This window comes from Mustelus asterias, chromosome 12, assembly GCF_964213995.1.
Source record: "Mustelus asterias chromosome 12, sMusAst1.hap1.1, whole genome shotgun sequence".
NCBI lineage: Eukaryota > Metazoa > Chordata > Chondrichthyes > Carcharhiniformes > Triakidae > Mustelus > Mustelus asterias.
The window spans coordinates 100,073,051-100,093,675 of NC_135812.1; the positions used below are offsets into that span (position 1 = coordinate 100,073,051).

Below are 20,625 nucleotides of genomic sequence, written 5' to 3' on the forward strand. Positions count from 1 at the left end.
CCCTAGTCTTTCAAGTCTTGTCGTAAATGTATCACACTTTTCATGGTTCTAATTTCTAATGGGCGATGATGCTCAGTGCAAATGTAGTATTTCATTGGTAACCTAAACAACATCCTGTACAAAATCTTCATAAATGCCTGTAAGGGGAGATAGATAAAGAAATGAACAGAAGGATATGGTGATAATGTGAGGTCAAATCAGATTGAGGAGGTGGTTTGCGTGGAGCATGAACGCCAGCATAGATATGTCAGGCCAAATGGCCAATTTCTGTGCTGTAAATTCTATGTAATTCATCATTTTTCTTCTGTATTCACTGTCATGATATGTAAAGTCTTACAACACCAGGTTAAAGTCCAACAAGTTTATTTGGTAGCACAAGCTTTCGGATTGACACTCTAAAAACTTGTTCACTCCTTCATCTGAAGAAGGAGTGACACTCCGAAAGCTTGTGCTACCAAATAAACCTGTTGGACTTTAACCTGGTGTTGTGAGACTTCTTACTGTGCTTACCCCAGTCCAACGCCAGCATCTCTACATCCTGATATGTAAACACAGGATGCTATTTGTCTTTTGCAGACAGCACTTCAACTTGGATCTTGCTGTACACACATCTGCACATTTCAGTTTACCTGCTTTTTTTGAAAGTTTTACCACTTTTGTGGTTATATGTTAATTCAGTTTCTCCCTCCCCCAAAATATGCTGCTGTGCATTCACACACATTGAATTATTTTTGTCACCTATCTACCAAGCCATTTTACTAGCCTGCCCATATTCCTGTAGTTTCCCACAGTTTGCAGATCTTGATATTAAGCTTTCTGTGCATTGGTTAAATCATTTTATAAATGGAGTCAGGAAGTCCTGTCATAGATGTTGGAATACAATGTGTTGGTTCAAGGTTGTGTTGGTTCAAGGTTCAGCTGGTTTTGGAGCACAAGTCTTTGACATGACAGCCAGGATGCTGTCAGGGAGCATAGCCTTTGCTGTATCTAGAGCCCTCAGCCATTTCTTGATATCGTGTGGAGTGAATTGAATTCATCGAATGGGCAGCGCATGGCACAGTGGTCAGCACTGCTGTCTCAGCACCAGCGGCCTCGGGTCACTGTCTGTGTGGAGTTTGCACGTTCTCCCCTTGTCTGCGTGGACTTCTTTCGGGTGCTCCAGTTTCCTCCCACAATCTAAAGTTAGGTTGATTGGCCATGGTGAAATTGCCCCTAAATGTCAGGGGGACTAGCGGGATGAATGCGTGGCCTTACGGGGATAGGGCCTGGGTGGGATTGTTGTCGGTGCGGGCTCAATGCACCAAATGGCTGCCTCCTGCGCTGTAGGGATTCTATGAATTGGCTGATAACTGGTTTCTGTGATGATCAGGACATCTGAAAGTGACAGAGGTGGATCATCCCCTTGGCACTTCTGACTGAAGCTGGTTGCAAATTCTTCAGCTTTGTCTTTTGCAGTCACGATGGATTGTTGCGCCATTGTATGAGGTGGTGATATCCTTAGAACCTTCTGTTAGTCATTTAACTGTATGCCACCATTCACCACTGGATGTGGCAGGACTTCAGAGTTTTGTCCTGACCCATTGGTATGGGACTGCTTAGCTTTGTCTGTGGCATGCTGCTTCTGCTGTTTAGCACGCGTGCAGCAAGTTGTATGTGTTTTTCAATGTAATCACACACTTTGTCTCTTTTACCTATGCAGGGTTTTTCTGTTTGGGAAATTCTACAGTGACCTCTGCCTTCAAATGGGTATTCGTTTCCTAGATAATAGCTTTCAGTGCAGTTTTATGCACAGTGTATAAATTACATATCTAGGATTTCTATCATTGGATCAATCCTTTTGAAAAGGGATTTCAGCACATTATTGTGCTGAAATTAAAGATGGTTGGCTGCACCAAACTCTTTCTTCAGTCAGCTCATTAACTTTGAAAATACCTGGAGTTCTGCCAAGTTAAGCTTGCAAACTTTAATCAGGTTTGTATCTTTCAAAACTGGATTAATTACCCATAATTAAAAATGCATCCCACCTTTCTCTTTGAACAGTTGCAGCTTATATTTTGGCTTGAAACCCAATATATAGTGATGCACAGAATTCTGCTGCCTACTATTGCCACGCTTACTTGACATGGGTGGGAGAGGAAAATATCTTTCATATAATGAGTCAAATGTACGCAACCCCAGATCTAGAATTATTTCGCCAAAGTCTACTGGACCTTTAATTGCTAAAACAAATAAATTAAAGGCTGAGTTAGCTGTCAACACCTTGCATACACATTCCAGCTCTGTTACTCAGTGAAGTTATTGCAAGTGACAGAATAGACAGCAGCCAGGATCAAAGATGGCGCTGCTGAATTCATCACAACACTGTTTTAGGTGAGGCATCCTTTTATCCATTCTTAAGACATCCTTAATGGCGCCATAAGGTTAACACAATGGAATGGAATGTTGGTATTTATAGCTAAAGGAATAGAATAGAAAGGTAAGGAAGTATTGTTGCAACTATACAGGACATTGGTGAGACCGCACCTGGAGTATTGTGCACAGTTTTGGTCTCCTTATTTGAGGAAAAATGAGGTTCACTAGATTGATTCCAGAGTTGAGGGGTTTGTCGTATGAAGAGAGATTGAACAGTTTAGGCCAATACTCTCTGGAATTTTAAAGCATGAGGAGAAATCAAATTGAGGTACACAAGATGATAAAAGATATGGATAAAGTAGACGTGGAGTGGATGCTTCCTCTTGTGGGGCATTCTAGGACGAGAGGTCATAGTCTTAGGATAAGGGGTAGCAAATCTAAAACAGAGTTGAGGAGAAACTACTTCTCCCAAAGGGTTGTGAATCTGTGGAATTCGTTCCCCCAAAGTGCAGTGCATGCTGGGACAGTGAGTAAATTTAAGGAGGAGTTAGACAGATTTTTAATTGGGAATGGGTTGAAGGGTTATGGGGAGAAGGCAGGAAAATGGGGATGAGGAGCATATCAGCCATGATCAAATGGAGCAGACTCGATGGGCCGAATGGCCTAATTCTGCTCCTATAACTTATGAACACAACAGTTCCCAATCCGTGAGATGAAGAAAACTACCTAATCTTAAAGCAATTAATATGTATTTGACCAATTATTTAAAATCGCAGCATCACATTTTTAACCCCCACTGAGACAGAAGTGGATTAAGTAAGCTATTTGGAGATAAGTCACAAATTGTAACCTGGTTCACTAAATGTAGTACTTTTCCTGCAAATGGAATTTCTCCAGTTTCAAAATGCACGTGCACTATTTATAGAATAACAAAGTTTCACTGTGCCTCCAGGAAGGACTGCACAGGGAGTGTTGACGTCACTGCCGATGCACAGAGGGGTACTGGGCACAGCAGAGTGACGTAATTGGTTTTCTGCACGTACATGGGCCAGTGTGCATGTACAGATGGCTATCAGTAGCCATCTTGCATTGACAGATGACACAGTGTTAATTGAAATAAGAATTGTATACCCAGTTTTGAAAGAAATGCATTGTAGTTGCGCCCCTGGTGTCAATATTCAAATTCCCCAATTTGCTCCATTGCCACACGATGCACAGTTGTGTTTATCTGCTGAACCTTCCCTTCCCAATCCCAGCCTGTAGCCCGGTCGGATCTCTGTAACCAACTCCACCACCCTGCATCTCTGGCCACACCCCCGACCCACTTTCGCCGGGTCCCTCATCCAGAAATGAAGAGAATAAGACCAGGGAGATAGAAGAGTACGGAGAAAGAATAAGAGAGCAGAACGGAGAGACCAGCAGCAGAAAAAATAGTATTAGAGAAAGGGCTGGAAATGAAAGAGAATCGGTGCAGACTCGATGGGCTGAATGGCCTGTTCTGCACTGCAGGGATTCTGATTCTATGATCCTGAGGAGATCAAGAGATAGAGAGAGAAGCAATAACGCAAAGATGAGTTGAGAAGGAATTAACTTAAATTTGTAGCATATTTCACGCCTCCAGGATGTCCTGAAGTGGTTTACAGTCCAAGTAATGCTTTGTAAGTGTAGTCAGTATTGTAACGGAGGAGATACTTTACTGTTTCATCGGGAGCAGCACCTCATGAAATTTATTGGCATGTATATCAAAAGCTATATTTATATTTGTAGAATATAATTTTAGGTAATTTAGGTACTAAAATAGAGATGCACAAATTTATTTTAAACTCTGTGAATAGTACTAAAGGAGATAGCTATATCCTTAGTAGCACAATGATGTACCTTTCATTTCACGGTGAGACATTCTCGCACTTGGAAACAGCATATTGTATGAACAAAGCTCCAGACAGTCCTTCATCTTTACAGGATACTGTCTTCCATGCCATTAGTGATGCCATGGGAATAACTAAGAATGTAACTGTTTAAAAACAGTAGCAGCATTGATTCCTGCCTCCCCACAATCCCACATACACCCACGTATCCAATGGAAAATATTGGCTACTTGTATATAATTGCCCCCCCCCCCTCCTATTTCTCACCTGCAGGCTGCCCTCAGCAACATCATCCTGAAGCAAGCCGTTAGTTTGTATGCGTATGCTGCTAACACCCAGCTCTATCTGACCACCGCTGCTCGCAACTCCTCCACTCTCACTAAATTATCCAACTGTTTATCCCGACACTCAGTAAAGGATGAGCAGAAATCTCCTCCAATTAAATATTGAGAAGACTGGAGCCATCGTTTTCCATTTCCTAGCTATCAACTTCATCCCTCTCCCTGGCAACAGTCTGAGGCTGAACCAGTCAGTTCACAATCTTGGTGTCATATTTGACCCCGAGATGTGCTTTCAGCCACATAGTCGAACCAACAGTCAGACCACCTACTTCCACTTCCACAACTGCCCGCCTTTGTCCCTGTCTCAGCTTGGCTATTGAAATCCTCATTCAAGCCCATTTTACCTCTGCAGTTGACTATTCCAATGCACGCCGTACTTGATCCCACATTGAATCCTCCACAAACCCAAAGTTAACCAAAACTTTGCTACCTGCGCCAAGTCCCATTCAACTATCAACTTCTGTACTTAAAGTAAAGCTTATTTATGAGTCACAAGTAAGGCTTACGTTAACACTGCAATGAAGTTACTGTGAAATTCCCCTGGTTGCCACACTCCGGCGCCTATTCGGGTCAATACACCTAACCTTTCTGATTGTGGGAGAAAACCAGAGCACCTGGAGGAAACCCATGCAGACATGAGGAGAACATGCAAACTCCGCACAGACAGTGACCCAAGCTGGGAATCGAACCCAGGTCCCTGGCGCTGTGAGGCAGCAGTACTAACCACTGTGCCGCCCCTACAGTGGCTACTGGGCAAGCAACAACTTGGTTTTAAAATTCTCATCCTCGCTTTCAAATCCCTCCATGGATTTGCAACCCCCCATATCTCTGTAATTTCATCCAGCTCCACAACCCTCCAAGATATGGGGCGGCACGATGGCACAGTGGTTAGCACAGCTGCCTCACAGCGCCAGGGACCCAGGTTCGATTCCGACCTCGGGTCACTGTCTGCATGGGGTTTGCACGTTCTCCCCATGTCTGCATGGTTTCCTCCGGATGCCTTGGTTTCTTCCCACAGTCCAAAGATGTGTGGGTTAGGTTGTTTTGCCATGATAAATTGACCCTAGCGTCAGGGTATTAGCAGGATAAATATGTGGGGTTACAGGAATAGGGCATGTGGAGGATTGTGGTTGGTGCAGACTCGATGGGCCAAATAGCCTCCTTCTGCACTGTAGGGATTCTATATTTTCACTCGCCTAATTCTGCCCTCGTTCTTCTCCAGTTTTAATCGCCTCATCGCTGGTGGCTTTGCCTTCAATTACCTAGGACCTGAGCTCTGGAGTTCCCTCACTCTCAACACCGCTCTGTCATTTTGTCCCATTTTTCTCCTTTAAGGCACTTCTTAAAAAACTATCTCTTTGACCAAGCCTTCAGTCATCTGGTTTACTATCTCCTTATGTAGCTCGGTGCCGTATCTTGTTTTATGATGCTCCGTGCACGACCTTGACATGTTTCATGATGTTAGAGCTGCTGTCTTAAATAAGTGTTGTTCAAAATAAATCTGTCATCTGATGGCTCATGGTGCTTTAATAAAATACATTTTAAAAAGTTTTTTTAAAATAATTTAGTTTTAACCAGATTTTTTAAATGCAGTCCTTGGGTAAAAATTAAGTCAATATTTCTCTGTTGTAGTTGGTCATTCTTTCCAACCAGCAGTGAAGAGAAACAGCTCAACATCCTTCTGTGTGCATTCAAATGTTAAATATTAAAGCATTTTCAGACTCAAAAAGGTGCATAATGGTATTGTTAAGATTGTACTGTCATCTAAAAGATTTAAAGCCTTTGTGCACATATAGAATTAAAGGGGAACATTGCTTTGGAGGAGACTTTCAATGTAAAATGCCATCCTCGAAAGCACAGTTAATTAAAAAAGCTCTCCTGCTGGTGAGAAGAAATTGCTAATTTTCTTCACTCTGCAGTGCCCTGCTGGAGTTCTGCTGTGTTGGGTCTGACAGCGAGATGAGAAATACTCATTTGAAGTTTGCAACAGGTCTGTCACTGAGTGGCATTTTGTTTTAGGATTGGAAACCAGCATCCTTTCCAGTTTGTGTTTATTGTAGATCTGAAGGAAGACCTTCTTGCAGGCCTGTGATTTTAAAAAGAAAATATACATTTATGGCTTCGACAAAGACCTTCTAATAGACTTGGGTTTCTGTTTTGCTTTTCATATTTTGCCAGATGCTGTACTCATGGCATTGGGCAAGTTTTGTTTTGTCAACAAATTCTGCTTTGAGGAATTTGACAGTTTAATAAAAGACAAAAGCTGTTGTGACGATAGATGAGGGTTTATATTGGGTTCATTCTCATCCTTATTTTCAAATCCTTCCTTCCTTCCAGAGATTGGGACAAGTCGTAGCGTGTTAAATGTTGCTGTGTTTGAGTTCAGCTCACTTGAGATTGGCCAAGGACTGAATATGAGACCATCCTGGGATGTGAACCTCAACACAATGTTACTGAGCAAACCAGGACAGCTTGTAGCAATATCTTGTTCATGTTGCTAACCAGACTTCTATGCTGGAAATGAACAGTATTGAACTCTCTGCTCTGAACCCCATGTAGCAGGATAAATAGCTGACACGGCATGTGAAGGGTAACCACATGGGCAAAGTACACAAGGGCAGTTGGTGTGAGTCTTATTTGCAGCAGTCTAGAGAAAAAATTACAATGTTGAAATCTTTGTCTATTCCCAGTTTTATACGAGTCCCAGGAATAGGCTTGTCCAACTAGAACTGGTGACGTTCACATATATAACCTCCTCCAGCCCGACTGCACTCCGAGGTCTTTGCACTTCTCTAATTTTGGTCTCTTGCATGTTCCTGATGTCATTCCACCATTGATAATCATGCTTTCACCTCCCTAAGACCCCCACCTCTGGAATCCCATTCCTAAACCACCACCCACCCTTCCTCTCCCTCCCTCCTCCTCCCCTCCCCCCCTCCCCTCCCTCCCCCCCTCCCCTCCCTCCCCCCCCTCCCCTCCCTCCCTCTCTCTCCCCCCCACTCCACCACTCTTCCTTTTAAGTCATTCCTCAACACCTCCCTCTTTGACTAAGCGATTGGTCACCTTTCCGAATATCACCTAGGTTGCTCAGTGCCGAATTTTCGTTCTTTAAACCAATGTGGAGGATCTTGGCATGTTTTGCTGTGTTAGAGGTGCTATAGAAATGCAGGCTGTTGTAACTATCTGATCATTTTCCAGTTTAGAAGTCTAGTTATCAACATGAACATGCTATAGCTCAAGCTCCCTTGATTGGCTCAGTAACATTGTGGTTGAGGCTCACATCCCAATAGGCTTGCGGATAGCGAAGAGCATTGTCGGGCAATACAGCAGGATATAGATAGGCTGGAAAATTGGGCGGAGAGGTGGCAGATGGAGTTTAATCCGGATAAATGCGAAGTGATGCATTTTGGAAGAAATAATGTAGGGAGGAGTTGTACAATAAATGGCAGAGTCATCAGGAGTATAGAAACACAGAGGGACCTAGGTGTGCAAGTCCACAAATCCTTGAAGGTGGCAACACAGGTGGAGAAGGTGGTGAAGAAGACATATGGTATGCTTGCCTTTATAGGACAGGGTATAGAGTATAAAAGCTGGAGTCTGATGATGCAGCTGTGTAGAACGCTGGTTAGGCCACATTTGGAGTACTGCGTCCAGTTCTGGTCGCCGCACTACCAGAAGGACGTGGAGGCATTGGAGAGAGTGCAGAGAAGGTTTACCAGGATGTTGCCTGGTATGGAGGGTCTTGGCTATGAGGAGAGATTGGGTAAACTGGGGTTGTTCTCTCTGGAAAGACGGAGAATGAGGGGAGATCTAATAGAGGTGTACAAGATTATGAAGGGTATAGATAGGGTGAACAGTGGGAAGCTTTTTCCCAGGTCGGAGGTGACGATCACGAGGGGTCACGGGCTCAAGGTGAGAGGGGCGAAGTATAACTCAGATATCAGAGGGATGTTTTTTTACACAGAGGGTGGTGGGGGCCTGGAATGCGCTGCCAAGTAGGGTGGTGGAGGCAGGCACGCTGACATCGTTTAAGACTTACCTAGATAGTCACATGAGCAGACTGGGAATGGAGGGATACAAACGATTGGTCTAGTTGGACCAATGAGCGGCACAGGCTTGGAGGGCCGAAGGGCCTGTTTCCTGTGCTGTACTGTTCTTTGTTTGTTCTATTCAGTTCTTTGTCAAACTTAATCGAGCGGAACTCAAACACGGCAATATTTAGCACATTACAACTTGTCCCAATCTCTGGGCGCATGGAAATGAAGGAACAGCTGGAATCCGTGCTGCCAATCTTTAGACTTTTCTAGAAAATGCATCATTGTGACTTATCTGACAGAGGATGACTCTCTGCTGTGAGCCGCACGTAGCAGGATAAATAGCCAAAGTATTCGAGGGCAGTCTTATTTCCAGCAGTCTAGAGGAAAAGTTACAAAGTTGAGGAAAATCTTTGTCTATTCCCTGACTTTAAAGGAATCCCAGGAACAGGCTTGTCCAACTAGAACTGGCTATTAGAGCCAAAGAGGTTTTACAACATGGAAACAGGCCCTTCGGCCCAACTTGTCCATGTCCCCAGTTTTTAACCACTAAGCTAGTCCCAGTTGACTGCATTTGGCCCATATCCCTCTATACCAATCTTACCCATGTAACTGTCTAAATGTTTTTTTTAATTTCTTAAAAGTCCTTAAACAAAACATAAAAATAAGATCCAGCCTGGGAACTAGGCTCATGTGGAGTTTAAGCATCTACATTGACCATTGGAGCCAAGTGATTTGTTTCTGTGGTCCAAATTATCTATTTCTATATTGTACCCGCCTCTACTACTGCCTCTGGCAGCTCATCCCAGACACTCACCACCCTCTGAGTGAAAAAAATTACCCCTCTGGACACTGTTTCATCTCTCCCCTCTCACCTTAAACCTATGCCCTCTAATTTTAGACTCCCCTATCTTTGGGAAAAGATGTTGATTATCTAGCTGATCAATGCCCCTCATTATTTTATAGACCTCCATAAGATCACCCCTAAGCATCCTATGCTGCAGCGTAAAAAAAGTCTCAGTCTATCCTGCCTCTCCTTATAACTCAAACCATCAAGTCCCGATCGCATCCTGGGGAATCTTTTCTGCACTCTTTCTAGTTTAATAATATCCTTTCTATAATAGGGTGACCAGAACTGTTTACACTTTTTACACTTCAGCAGCCTTTTACCAACCATAAAAGCAGGAGCCTCCAGTGAATGCCACTGTTGTTGCCTACTCTCTGACGGAAATATCTTTGACATATCCTGCTGTTTTGATAGAACATCATATCTTGAAACCAGCCAAATGTATTTCTTTTTGTGATCCAGCTGTTTCTGATCACTAAATCAACAAAGAATGGGAATAACCATTGAAGCATTGTGGTTATTCATGCCATCCAGAAAGAACAGACTACCGCCTAAACTTATGGAAAATGAAGCATGTTAAAAAAATTTAAATATAGAACAGTATACAGTTAGTGATCTCTTTTTACTCAAACTGGTTTTAAGGATCGTGAAGATGCTGAGGAGCAGCACGGTAGCACAGTGGTTAGCACTGCTGCCTCGCAGCGCCAGGGACCCGGGTTCGATTCCCGGCTTGGGTCACTATCTGTGTGAAGTTTGCATATTCTCCCTGTGTCTGAGTGGGTTTCCTCCGGGTGTTCCGGTTTCCTCCCACAGTGCAAAGATGTGCGGGTTAGGTGGATTGGCCATGCTAAATTGCCCCTTCGTGTCAGGGGAATAGTTAGGGTAAATACATGGGGTTATGGGGATAGGGCCTGGGTGGGATTGTGGTGGGTGCAGACTCAATGGGCCGAATGGCCTCCTTCCGCACTGTAGCATTCTATGATCCTGGATGCACTCTTTGCAAATAAAGTCAATCTTTTTCCTTTCTTATTGCATTTTACATGTAATGGTTATTTGGTTGGAGAGTTACTGTAGAGCAGAGGTGAATTGTACATACAGGACACGAGCACTCTTTAACAGCACAAAACTGGCCCAGATTTAGCAGGATGGTGTGATCCGTTCCCCAGGGCAGTCATTTATCATGTTGATGAGTGCAGTACAAACATAGGTTAGGAAACCCTGTTGTGATTGTGAAAGATATTTACTCCGTTCCAGTGAAGAATCAGTATTGTGAAGAGAACATGTTGTGACATTAGAATAGAAACAAGAGTGCAATGAATAAACAGGCGGGTCCATCCGCTACTGAAGAGATAGATCAGCGGGTTGGGTGTGGACTCTGAGTCGGAACTGAAATACAAAAGCGTGCAGATACAAGCAAAAAGGAAATAAGATGAGACCGCCATTGGTTCATCGGATATCATATCAGAGATGAGAGCATAAGCTTTCTTCAAAGCTCACGTTCCTACAATGAAGCAACCAGCTGAGATGATCTTGTTCTGTAACACTTCTGTTTGTGGAGTTGTACGGAGTCAAAAAAAAGACTAACTATCTTGACTGTTGGTGCTGATATGAAACATTTATTTAATACCATCATTTCCAAGCAAGCTAGTTTGATTTGAAAGTCAGGAGAGAGGAGATAAATAAATACCTTTTTCAAGTTTTGATTTACCATTTTGAAGTTAATTTGATTAATATCCTCACACCTCCACTGTGGTGTCACGCTCTGGCTATAACTCAATTAACTAACTGGAAATAGCACGTTACCTTTTTTTGTTGAATCGGCGTACTTAATTACATGTAGCCTTAACATTGGTACTCTGAGTCAAAGGCAATATGTTAAATGGCTCACTGACTAGATAGATGAAGCTGCAGAGGCAGTGCATCATGAATAGTGTAGGAGCTGTGCTCTGGCATTCAAAATATTTTATTTTGCGTGGGTGTTTGGTAGCGCTGTACGAATTAATCAGTTAGATCAACAGAGCTCGTACTCCTCTCCGGGAGTACTACAGGGATTCCCCCGTCTGCAGTGCACTGCCTGCCCACATTCTGCTTGCATCACAAGTAGGATGCCCTAAGGAATTTTAAACAGTCCATTTCTTTGGTGCCGTTTTTTTCCAACTTGTACTTCCTTTAAGGACAGTTTACCCCAGGAGGTAGGACATGAATGTATTTATATACTACATGGGCAGCTGGGATACACTTGCCCAATTATTCACAGGATGGCTTCCTGATTTCATTCAAACTAAACGCCTCGCCTTCAGGAAGGCAAATTGAGAGAACCGTGTAAGCATTTCAGGAAAGGCCCACGCATGCTTGGGAATAGATTTTATGGTTACTCTCTCTTGGGGGCTGATGGAATATTATGTTGAGGTGGGGGATCTTCCCAGGAGACAAGAGAAACTGGCTTTGAAATAAATCGGGGAGAGGAGGAAGGAAAGAACTTACTCCGCAAAGTCTGCATTGTTGAAAGCCAACAAAAATATTGAATGAAATGCAAGAGATTAAAATGTATATATCACATCGGCTAATTTCGTCGTGTTTTATTTTGATTTAGAATCTCATTGTTATTGGTCCCAAGGGGTTAATTGTGTTCACCTTGTTCTTGATCTGGAACAGAGGGAACTTTGGTAAAATGGATAACTTGTAATTTTCAAAGCATTTGAAATTCTGTGGACTTTCTATTGAAACTGAGTGAAAAAACTAACAGAATTAATATCCTTTCATTAATTTCTCTCTGCAGTGCCCATCATATTCTTAAATGAAGGAAATGGGAAGTAGTGCAAGGAAATGCAATGGATCCAGTAGATGAAAGAACGCCTTGAATTATGAAGTGCATCTTTCAGTAGCTTTATTTCAATTGTGTAGTAGATCATTTCAGAAAGTTCAACACATCAGTACAGGTGGCCCAGGAAAATTATATTTTTTTTAAATGTAGAATTGGGTTTGTTCCAAAGTATATATTTGTACTAAAAAAATGTTTAAGCAGAAATTAAGCTTTTAATTAAATGGCTGTCACATTTTTTAATTAAAAGATCAAGTGCTTCCAAGTTTCAGATATCAGTCAACATTTATGGAGCATCATATTGAAAAATATCGGGGTGGCACAGTGGTTAGCACTGCTGCCCCACAGTGCCAGGGACCGAGGTTCGATTCCCAGCTTGGGTCACTGTCTGTGTGGAGTTTGCACATTCTCCCCGTGTCTGCATGGGTTTCCTCCGGGTGCTTTGGTTTCCTCCCACACTCCAAAGATGTGCAGGTTAGGTGGATTGGCCATGCTGATTTGCCCCTTAGTGTCAGGGGGGCTAGCTAGGGTAAATGCATTGGGTTATGGGGATAGGGTCTGGATGGGATTGTGGTTGGTGCAGACTTGATGGGCCAAATGGCCTCCTCCTACACTGTCAGGATTCTGTGATCTGAACGTTAACACCAGAACTTGACTCTGCTTCATAGTTGCAGGCTGCAACAAAAAAATGCTGTGGTATTGTCTGAATTTCATATGCTGTTAATGCAGTGATGGACCTGCTTTCTTTCCAGGTGCTGGAATGGTTGTGGACTGGGAGCAGGAGACTGGCCTTTTAATGACTTCGGGAGATGTTCGCATTATTCGTATCTGGGACACAGACCGAGAGATAAAAGTACAGGTAAAAAACAATGAATGGTCTAGTGATTTTGAATTTTAAGATGAGTGATAGTACTGTGTGAAGAAGTATCAACCACGTGCTGCATTTGCTGTATATGTGTAACCACAGCTTTGATTAGATTCTGCTGTTCCTGAGAAGTCCCTGCACTGTTCGTTAGGAATCCAGGAGATTGATGTTCCACCCAATCAGTCATGCAGCAGATGCCCAACAAAGGGATTTTCACAAAGCACTTTATTGGAAACTTGTAATGTCGCTTAAGATGATCAATTTACAGAGCAATTAGGCTCGCCTTTGTTGCTGTTTGGTATACGTAGATATACATATTCTGCAAAGGCATCTCTACCAGTTAATTAGTGGATTCTGAAAATCTCATACTCCACATCAACAGAATGCATCAGCTTCCACTTGGGTAGTCATCTGGGAAATCCTTCAGTATGAATTCTGTAGCAGAAAATATATATTTATCATGAAACTGTACAGGATATAGAATAATACATTTTCAGATAAATGGATTGAAGAACAATGAAGTTTGATAACACAGAAGCTCAACTTCTGAAACTTTAACTTTCAGAAACAAGTCTCATCTCAAATTGCAAAAACTAGGTTGCAGAACGCTTGAGTTACAACATGTTGGAATGCTAGGTACATAATATGAGGAAAAGTGCTTCTATGAACAAAACGCTGGGTTAATTTTGTACACTCGGGTTATACTGTGATTTCCAGAGTCTTAAAAATATTTAAATTGAATCATAGAATCCCTACAATACAGAAGGAGACCATTCGGCCCATCGAGTCTGCACCGACAACAATCCCACCCAGGCCCTATCCCCATAACTCCACATATTTAACCCGCTAATCCCTCTAACCTACGCATCCCAGGACACTAAGGAGCAATTTAGCATAGCCAATGCACCTAACCTGCACATCTTTGGACTGTGAGGGGAATCCGGAGTACCTGGAGGAAACCCATGCAGACACGGGGAGAACGTACAAACTCCAGACAGACAGTGACCCGAGGCCGGAATTGAACCCAGGTCCCTGGTGCTGCAAGACAGCAGTGCTTGCCACTGTGCTGCCCTTTTTTTAAACAGTAGAAGCTGGGTGATAATTGCTTGAGATTCCTCTGATTTATCAGCTTTGTAATTCTTCTCTGTCGAGCAGTGTTCCCATTGAATGTTAACACCAGAACTTGACTCCCCTTAGTAGTTGGTTTCATTTCTGGTCTTGGAGCACTTTTGATTTCAAAGTTGCAGGTTCCTGTTGCTTACCCTAAAGCTGGTGAAAAATATCCTGTGGTCCAGTAGTATATTGATGCATGGCTTTACTCGTAAACCTCTGGCAATAGATCATGTCCGCAGTCTGCACGTCCCTCATTCTAACAGCTAGCGCCTTGGCAAGCAGAGGGAAATGATTTAAAACCACAATAGTTTTCAGTTGCTGGCCTGTTTGGAATGTGATTTAATGTTATAATTGGTGCCCTGTTTGGAGTTGAATTAATCAAAGCAGCAGAGCAGTTTGTTGTACTGCCCTATCAGTCCCTGCCTAATGGAGACATCATCAGCTCTTTCTATTATCCTATACCTGCCAGTTATGATAACCTTTAAAACACCAGCTTGGCCTCAAGTATTGCGTCCAATTCTGAGCACCGCACTTCAACAAAGAATGTAAAGCTTTCAAGATGGTGCAGCGAAGACTTACAAGAATGGTTCTGTGGATGAAGGATTTCAGTTACATGGGTAGATTTAAGAAATTGGAGTTGTTTATTTATTTAAAGTTTATTTATTTATTAGCCACAAGTAGGCTTACATTATCACTGCAATGAAGTTACTGTGAAAATCACCTAGTCACCACACTCCGGCGCCTATTCGGGTACACTGAGGGAGAGTTTAAAATGCACCTAACCCGTACATCTTTGGACTGTGGGAGGAAACCAGAGCACCCAGAGGAAACCCACACAGTCACAGGGAGAATGTGCAAATTCCATACAGGCAGTGACCCAAGCCGGGAATCAAATCCAGGTCACTGGCACTGTGAGGCAGCAGTGCTAACCACTGTGCCACCATGCCGGCCGTTGGAGAAGAGAGGGTAGTGAGGAGATTTGATGGAGCTACTGAAAATGAGGAGGGGTCTGAACAGTGTAGATAGGGAAAAACTGTTCCCATTGGCTAAAGGGTCATGAATGAGAGGACATAGATTTAAGCTGATTGATTAGAGCAATACCATGAGAGTGTTACACAGCAAGTAGTTAGGGGGGGATCTGGAATGACTTTTTTTATATTCATTCATGGGACATGGGCATCACTGGCTGGCCAGCATTTATTGCCCCATCCCTAGTTGCCCTTGAACTTGCCCTTGAGCTTGTTCAGCCATTTCAGAGGGCAGTTGCGAGTCAACCATATTGCTGTGGCTCTGAAGTCACATGTCGGCCAGACCGGGTAAGGACGGCAGATTTCCTTCCCTAAAGGACATTAGTGAACCAGATGGGCTTTTCCGACAATCGGCAATGGTTTCATGGTCATCAGTAGATTCTTAATTCTAGAGATTTTTTTATTGAATTCGAATTCCACCATCTGCCGTGGTGGGATTCGAACCTGGGTCACCAGAACATTAGCTGAGTTTCTGGATTAATAGTCTAGTGATAATACCACTAGGCCATCGCCTCCCCCTGAGGTTCTGGTGCCTGACATTCTGGTGGAGGCAGTGCCAATCAAGACTTTCATTGAATTGAATAGGCACCTGCCAAGAAGGAAACATTTCAGGACAACAGGAGAGAGGCAGGGGAGTGGGACTGGCCAAGTTCTTGCAGAGAGACAGCACAGACTCAATGGACCTTCTGTGCTGTAGCCATTCTATAATTCCACCAAGGTGAAACTGCTCTCATAGCTGATGCAGTGTTATGTTATCAATTGGGTTTCCTCCGTATTAGGAGCTATGGCTAAGTAGCCATGATGTGGAGATGCCGGCATTGGACTGGATGGGCACTGTAAGAAGTCTCACAACACCAGGTTAAAATCCAACAGGTTTACTTGGAATCACGAGCTTTCGGAATGCTGCTCCTTCATCAGGTGATGAAGGAGCAGTGTTCAGAAATCTCGTGATTCCAAATAAACCAGTTGGACTTTAACCTGGTGTTGTGAGACTTCTTACTGTACCTAAGTAGGTTAGAGATGTAAGCAACACAATCCTAAATTTTAGTTGGACAATGTTTGCCAGTTGATTTTCCTTTATCAAACATCCCCAATCACTCGGTTTATGTATGTCTACAATATGCATTACCTGACGCCAAAGCAGGATAATGCACTTAATGAGGGCGATATGATTACTACACAACAACCATTTCCATCTGTTCTGCTCTGAGTATTCTGTTTCTGGCGATGTGTACAACACCTTGGTAACTGCTACACCATACACCTTTGGTTAATGGGTTTGTCTCAGCTTATTTAATTGTCAGTTCATTACAATCGTTGTTGGGCCAGAATTGTCAGATTTTGGCAGGTCCACCTTCCTGTAGCATATGAAATAATTTAATCAGATGTTTTTGTTTTCACAGCTAGACTCGGCCAATCCAGTATGCCCACGTTTAGTCTATAGGGAGCTCAAAGATTATATATCTTACAACAGAGGGAATGAGGTTCACTGTCAATTGATTTATCCTGATGGTATCAAAGATAAATCCTTCTGTTTGTTCACATCGCTCTCATTTGATGGGAGAAAAAAAGCTTTAGGATATATTTCAGCTGAAATAAATTTTTATATGCACCGCAACAATGTCACTGCTTACTGCATTTTATGTTTGCTGCAATATTGCCTGTAAAGTGAGTCTGTAAAAGCTTGGGTTGTGTACTTAAGCAAATGGTTTTATGCTTGTCTGCACAACAGGACCTAGTACAGGCAAGAACTTGAAGTCCTATCCGTGTATCCAGAATATGAAATGAAAGTGAAACTTTTGGGTGATTGTAGCTGTTGAAAGGATCAATTTCTTTCTTTCACAATGCAGTACAGATCAATATTCTTATCTGGCTTCAGATTCACTTGGATTCAGAAGTATGGAAAATTTGAAAACAGCAGAAGTTTCATAATTACTCAAGCAGGTTTTGAAAACCTTTTTGTAGATTCATAGAATCCCAGAGAATGCAACAAGAGGCCATTCAGCCCATTGAGTCTGCACCGACTCACCATCTCACCCAGGCCCACCCCATGCCCTATCCTTGTAACCCTACGTATTTATCCCACAAATCCCCCTAACCTACACAGCCTCGGACACTAAGGGGCAATTTAGCATGGCCAATCCACCAAACCTGCACATCTTTGGATTGTGGGATGAAACCGGAACACCCGGAGGAAACCCATGAGACAGTAACCCAAGGCCAGAATTGAACCCAGGTCCTTGGCGTTATGAGGCAGCAGTGCTAATCACTGTGCCACTACGCCTTCTTTTGGAGATTGAAACAGTTGTATCTTCTGGGCATGGTGTTCAAACCTTCTCTATAACAAAAGGAAGTAAGTTCTTGAATTTATATATTGCCTGAGAACATTCTAAAGGGTTTCCCTGCCAGTGAGGTACTTTTGAAGTGCAGTGTCCTAGTGTACAGTGTTAATTAGTGGTTAGCAGCTGCCAATGTCTGAACCTTCCTTGTTGAACATTCTGGCCACGCTCCTTGAATGAGTTGAGTACCATCAGGTCTGGGGGTGGGAGCTCCTCTCTGCAATTAAGGATTTGCACTTTGTTCTTATCCCTTCATTAAGTGACTGGTCATAACAAACCCTCCAACCACATGTTAACCACATAGCATCTGTATTATGGGACAACGATTCCACACAAGTCCATTATCATTATTTCCTTCAACAAAAGGGGTTTACAAAAACAAAGGAATAGTCTTAAACTCAAGATTATCTCCAGTGTCCTTATCAACATTCCTCCCTCAACCAGCACTGCCGAATCATAGAATCCCTACAATGCAGAAGGAGGTCATCTGGCCCATCGAGCCACCGCCTGACGGACCCTATCCCCATAACCCCATGCATTTACCCTGCTAATCCCCCTGACACTAAGGGATAATTTAGCATAGCCAATCAACCTAACCCGCACATCTTTGGAGTGTGGGAGGAAAATGGAGCACCCGGAGGAAACTCACGCAGACACGGGGAGAATGTGCAAACTCTACACTGTCATCAGAGGCCGGAATCGAACGCGGGTCCCCAGCGCTGTGAGGCAGCAGTGCTGACCACTGTGCCACCATGTCGCCCATGTGTTAAGAATGACTGGTCATTTATCCCATTCATTATTGGTGGAACTTGGCTGTGCTCAAAGTGTCATCCACTTCTAATTCTAGAATAACCGTGGCAGCATTTCAAAGTTCTTCGTTGCCTGCGGCATTTCCTGAGAATCTGAAAGTCTGTTTATAAATAGAGGGTTTTTTCTGTCTCCTGTCAGCATTGCACGTTTCTTTATGTCAACATTTTTAAAATTTGTCTTGCAGGATATTCCAACCGGGGCAGACAGTTGTGTGACATGCCTTTCCTGTGATTCAAATCGTTCCCTAATTGTGGGTGGCCTTGGTGATGGGTCAGTTCGTATCTACGATAGGCGAATGGCTCCAAACGAATGGTAGGTTTCAATTCCTTTTTTTGTAAATCATCCAGCCACATTGTGCAGCAAAGCTGAGCGTTTGGAACTTGACTTGCAGCGTTGCCACTGATATGCCAATGCAGCCATTGTTCCTGGAGGCAGTACTGCTTTTGATCATTACACAGCATTGCAAAGGAAATTAAACAAGCCTTGTTTTCTAGCCATTAGTGATCTGAGCACCACGGGTGGCCCATATAGACCAGTGGAGAACGTGCAGTGCTGAATATATACATCCTTTAAAGTGAATGCATGTGTCTCTCTCCAACTCTTTCTTTGTACGTTGCCTCGATGCTGAGGGACTCATTCACTCCACGTTATTTGTCTTGTTTCACGTAAGAAAATAAGAACTAGGAGCAGGATTAGGCCATCTGGCCCCTCGAGCCTGCTCCGCCATTCAATAAGATCATGGCTGATCTTTTCGTGGACTCAGCTCCACTTACCCACCCGCTCACCATAACCCTTGATTCCTTTACTGTTCAAAAATCTATCTATCCTTGCCTTAAATACATTCAATGAGGTGGCCTCAACTCCTTCACTGGGCAGGGAATTCCACAGATTCACAACCATTTGAGTGAAGAAATTCCTCCTAAACTCAGTCCTAAATCTGCTCCCCCTTATTTTGAGGCTATGCCCCATAATTCTGGTTTCACTACCAGTGGAAACAACCTCCTTGCTTCTTTCTTATCTATTCCCTTCATAATTTTATATGTTTCTATAAGATCTCCCCTCATTCTTCTGAATTCCAATGAGTACAGTCCCAGTCTCCTCAGTCTCTCCTCATAAGTCAACCCTCTCACCTTCAGAATCAACCTAGTGAATCTCCTCTGCACCCCCTCCAGTGCCAGTATATCCTTTCTCAAGTAAGGAGACCAAAACTGCACACAGTACTCGAGGTGTGGCCTCACCAGCACCTTATACAGCTGCAACATAACCGCCCTGTTTTTGAACTCCATCCCTCTAACAATGAAGGACAAAATTCCATTTGCCTTCTTAATTACCTGCTGCACCTGCAAACCAACTTTTTGTGATTCATGCACAAGGCCACCCAGGTCCCTCTGCACAGCAGCATGCTGCAATTTTTTACCATTTAAATAATAGTCCATTTTGCTGTTGTTCCTACCAAAATGGATGACCTCACATTTACCAACATTGTACTCCATCTGCCAGACCCTTGCCCACTCACTTAGACTATCTATATCCCTTTGCAAACTTTGTGTCCTCTGCAAACTTTGCTCTGCAACTCATCTTGGTGTCATCTGCGAACTTTGACGAACTACACTTGGTCCCCAACTCCAAATCATCTATGTAAATTGTAAACAATTGCGGTACCAACACTAATCCCTGAGGCACACCACTAGTCACTGATCGCCAACCAGAAAAACACCCATTTACCCCCACTCTTTGCTTTCTGTTAACCAATCCTTTATCCATGTTAATACATTATTTGTAACGTGGTACATCTTTATCTTATGCAGTAGCTTTTTGTGCGGCAGCTTGTTGAGTGCCTTCTGGAAATCCAAATACACCACATCCACTGGTTCCCCGATGCTCATTATGTCCTCAAACAATTCCAGTAAATAGTTAAACATAACTTGCCTTTCATGAACTCATGCTGCATTTTCCCAATGGGACAATTTCTATCCAGATGTCTCACTATTTTTTCTTTGATGATAGATTCAAGCATTTTCCCCTCTACAGAAGTTAAGCTAACCGGCCTATAATTGCCCGCCTTTTGTCTACTTCCTTTTTTAAACAGTGGCATCACATTTGCTGTTTTCCAATCTGCTGGAACCGCCCCAGAGTCCAGCAAATTTTGGTAAATTACCATGAGTGCATTTGCTATTTCCCCCACCATCTCTTTTAGTACCCTGGGA

At 43.2% G+C, this 20,625-nt stretch overlaps 1 protein-coding gene across 3 annotated transcripts in view; it reads left to right on the forward strand.

Annotated features, from left to right (window-relative positions):
• The window catches only part of rptor (regulatory associated protein of MTOR, complex 1), a 440,065-nt gene that overhangs the window by 407,029 nt on the left and 12,411 nt on the right, over positions 1-20,625 (forward strand). For all 3 annotated transcript variants that reach the window (XR_013499184.1, XM_078225712.1, XM_078225713.1), the window contains exons 29-30: positions 13,016-13,122; positions 18,603-18,730. Coding sequence is in view for 2 of the 3 variants with exons in the window: in XM_078225712.1 (XP_078081838.1) it covers positions 13,016-13,122; positions 18,603-18,730 (235 nt within the window). In the remaining variant the exon portion in view is untranslated. The remainder of the gene's footprint in view (positions 1-13,015; positions 13,123-18,602; positions 18,731-20,625) is intronic.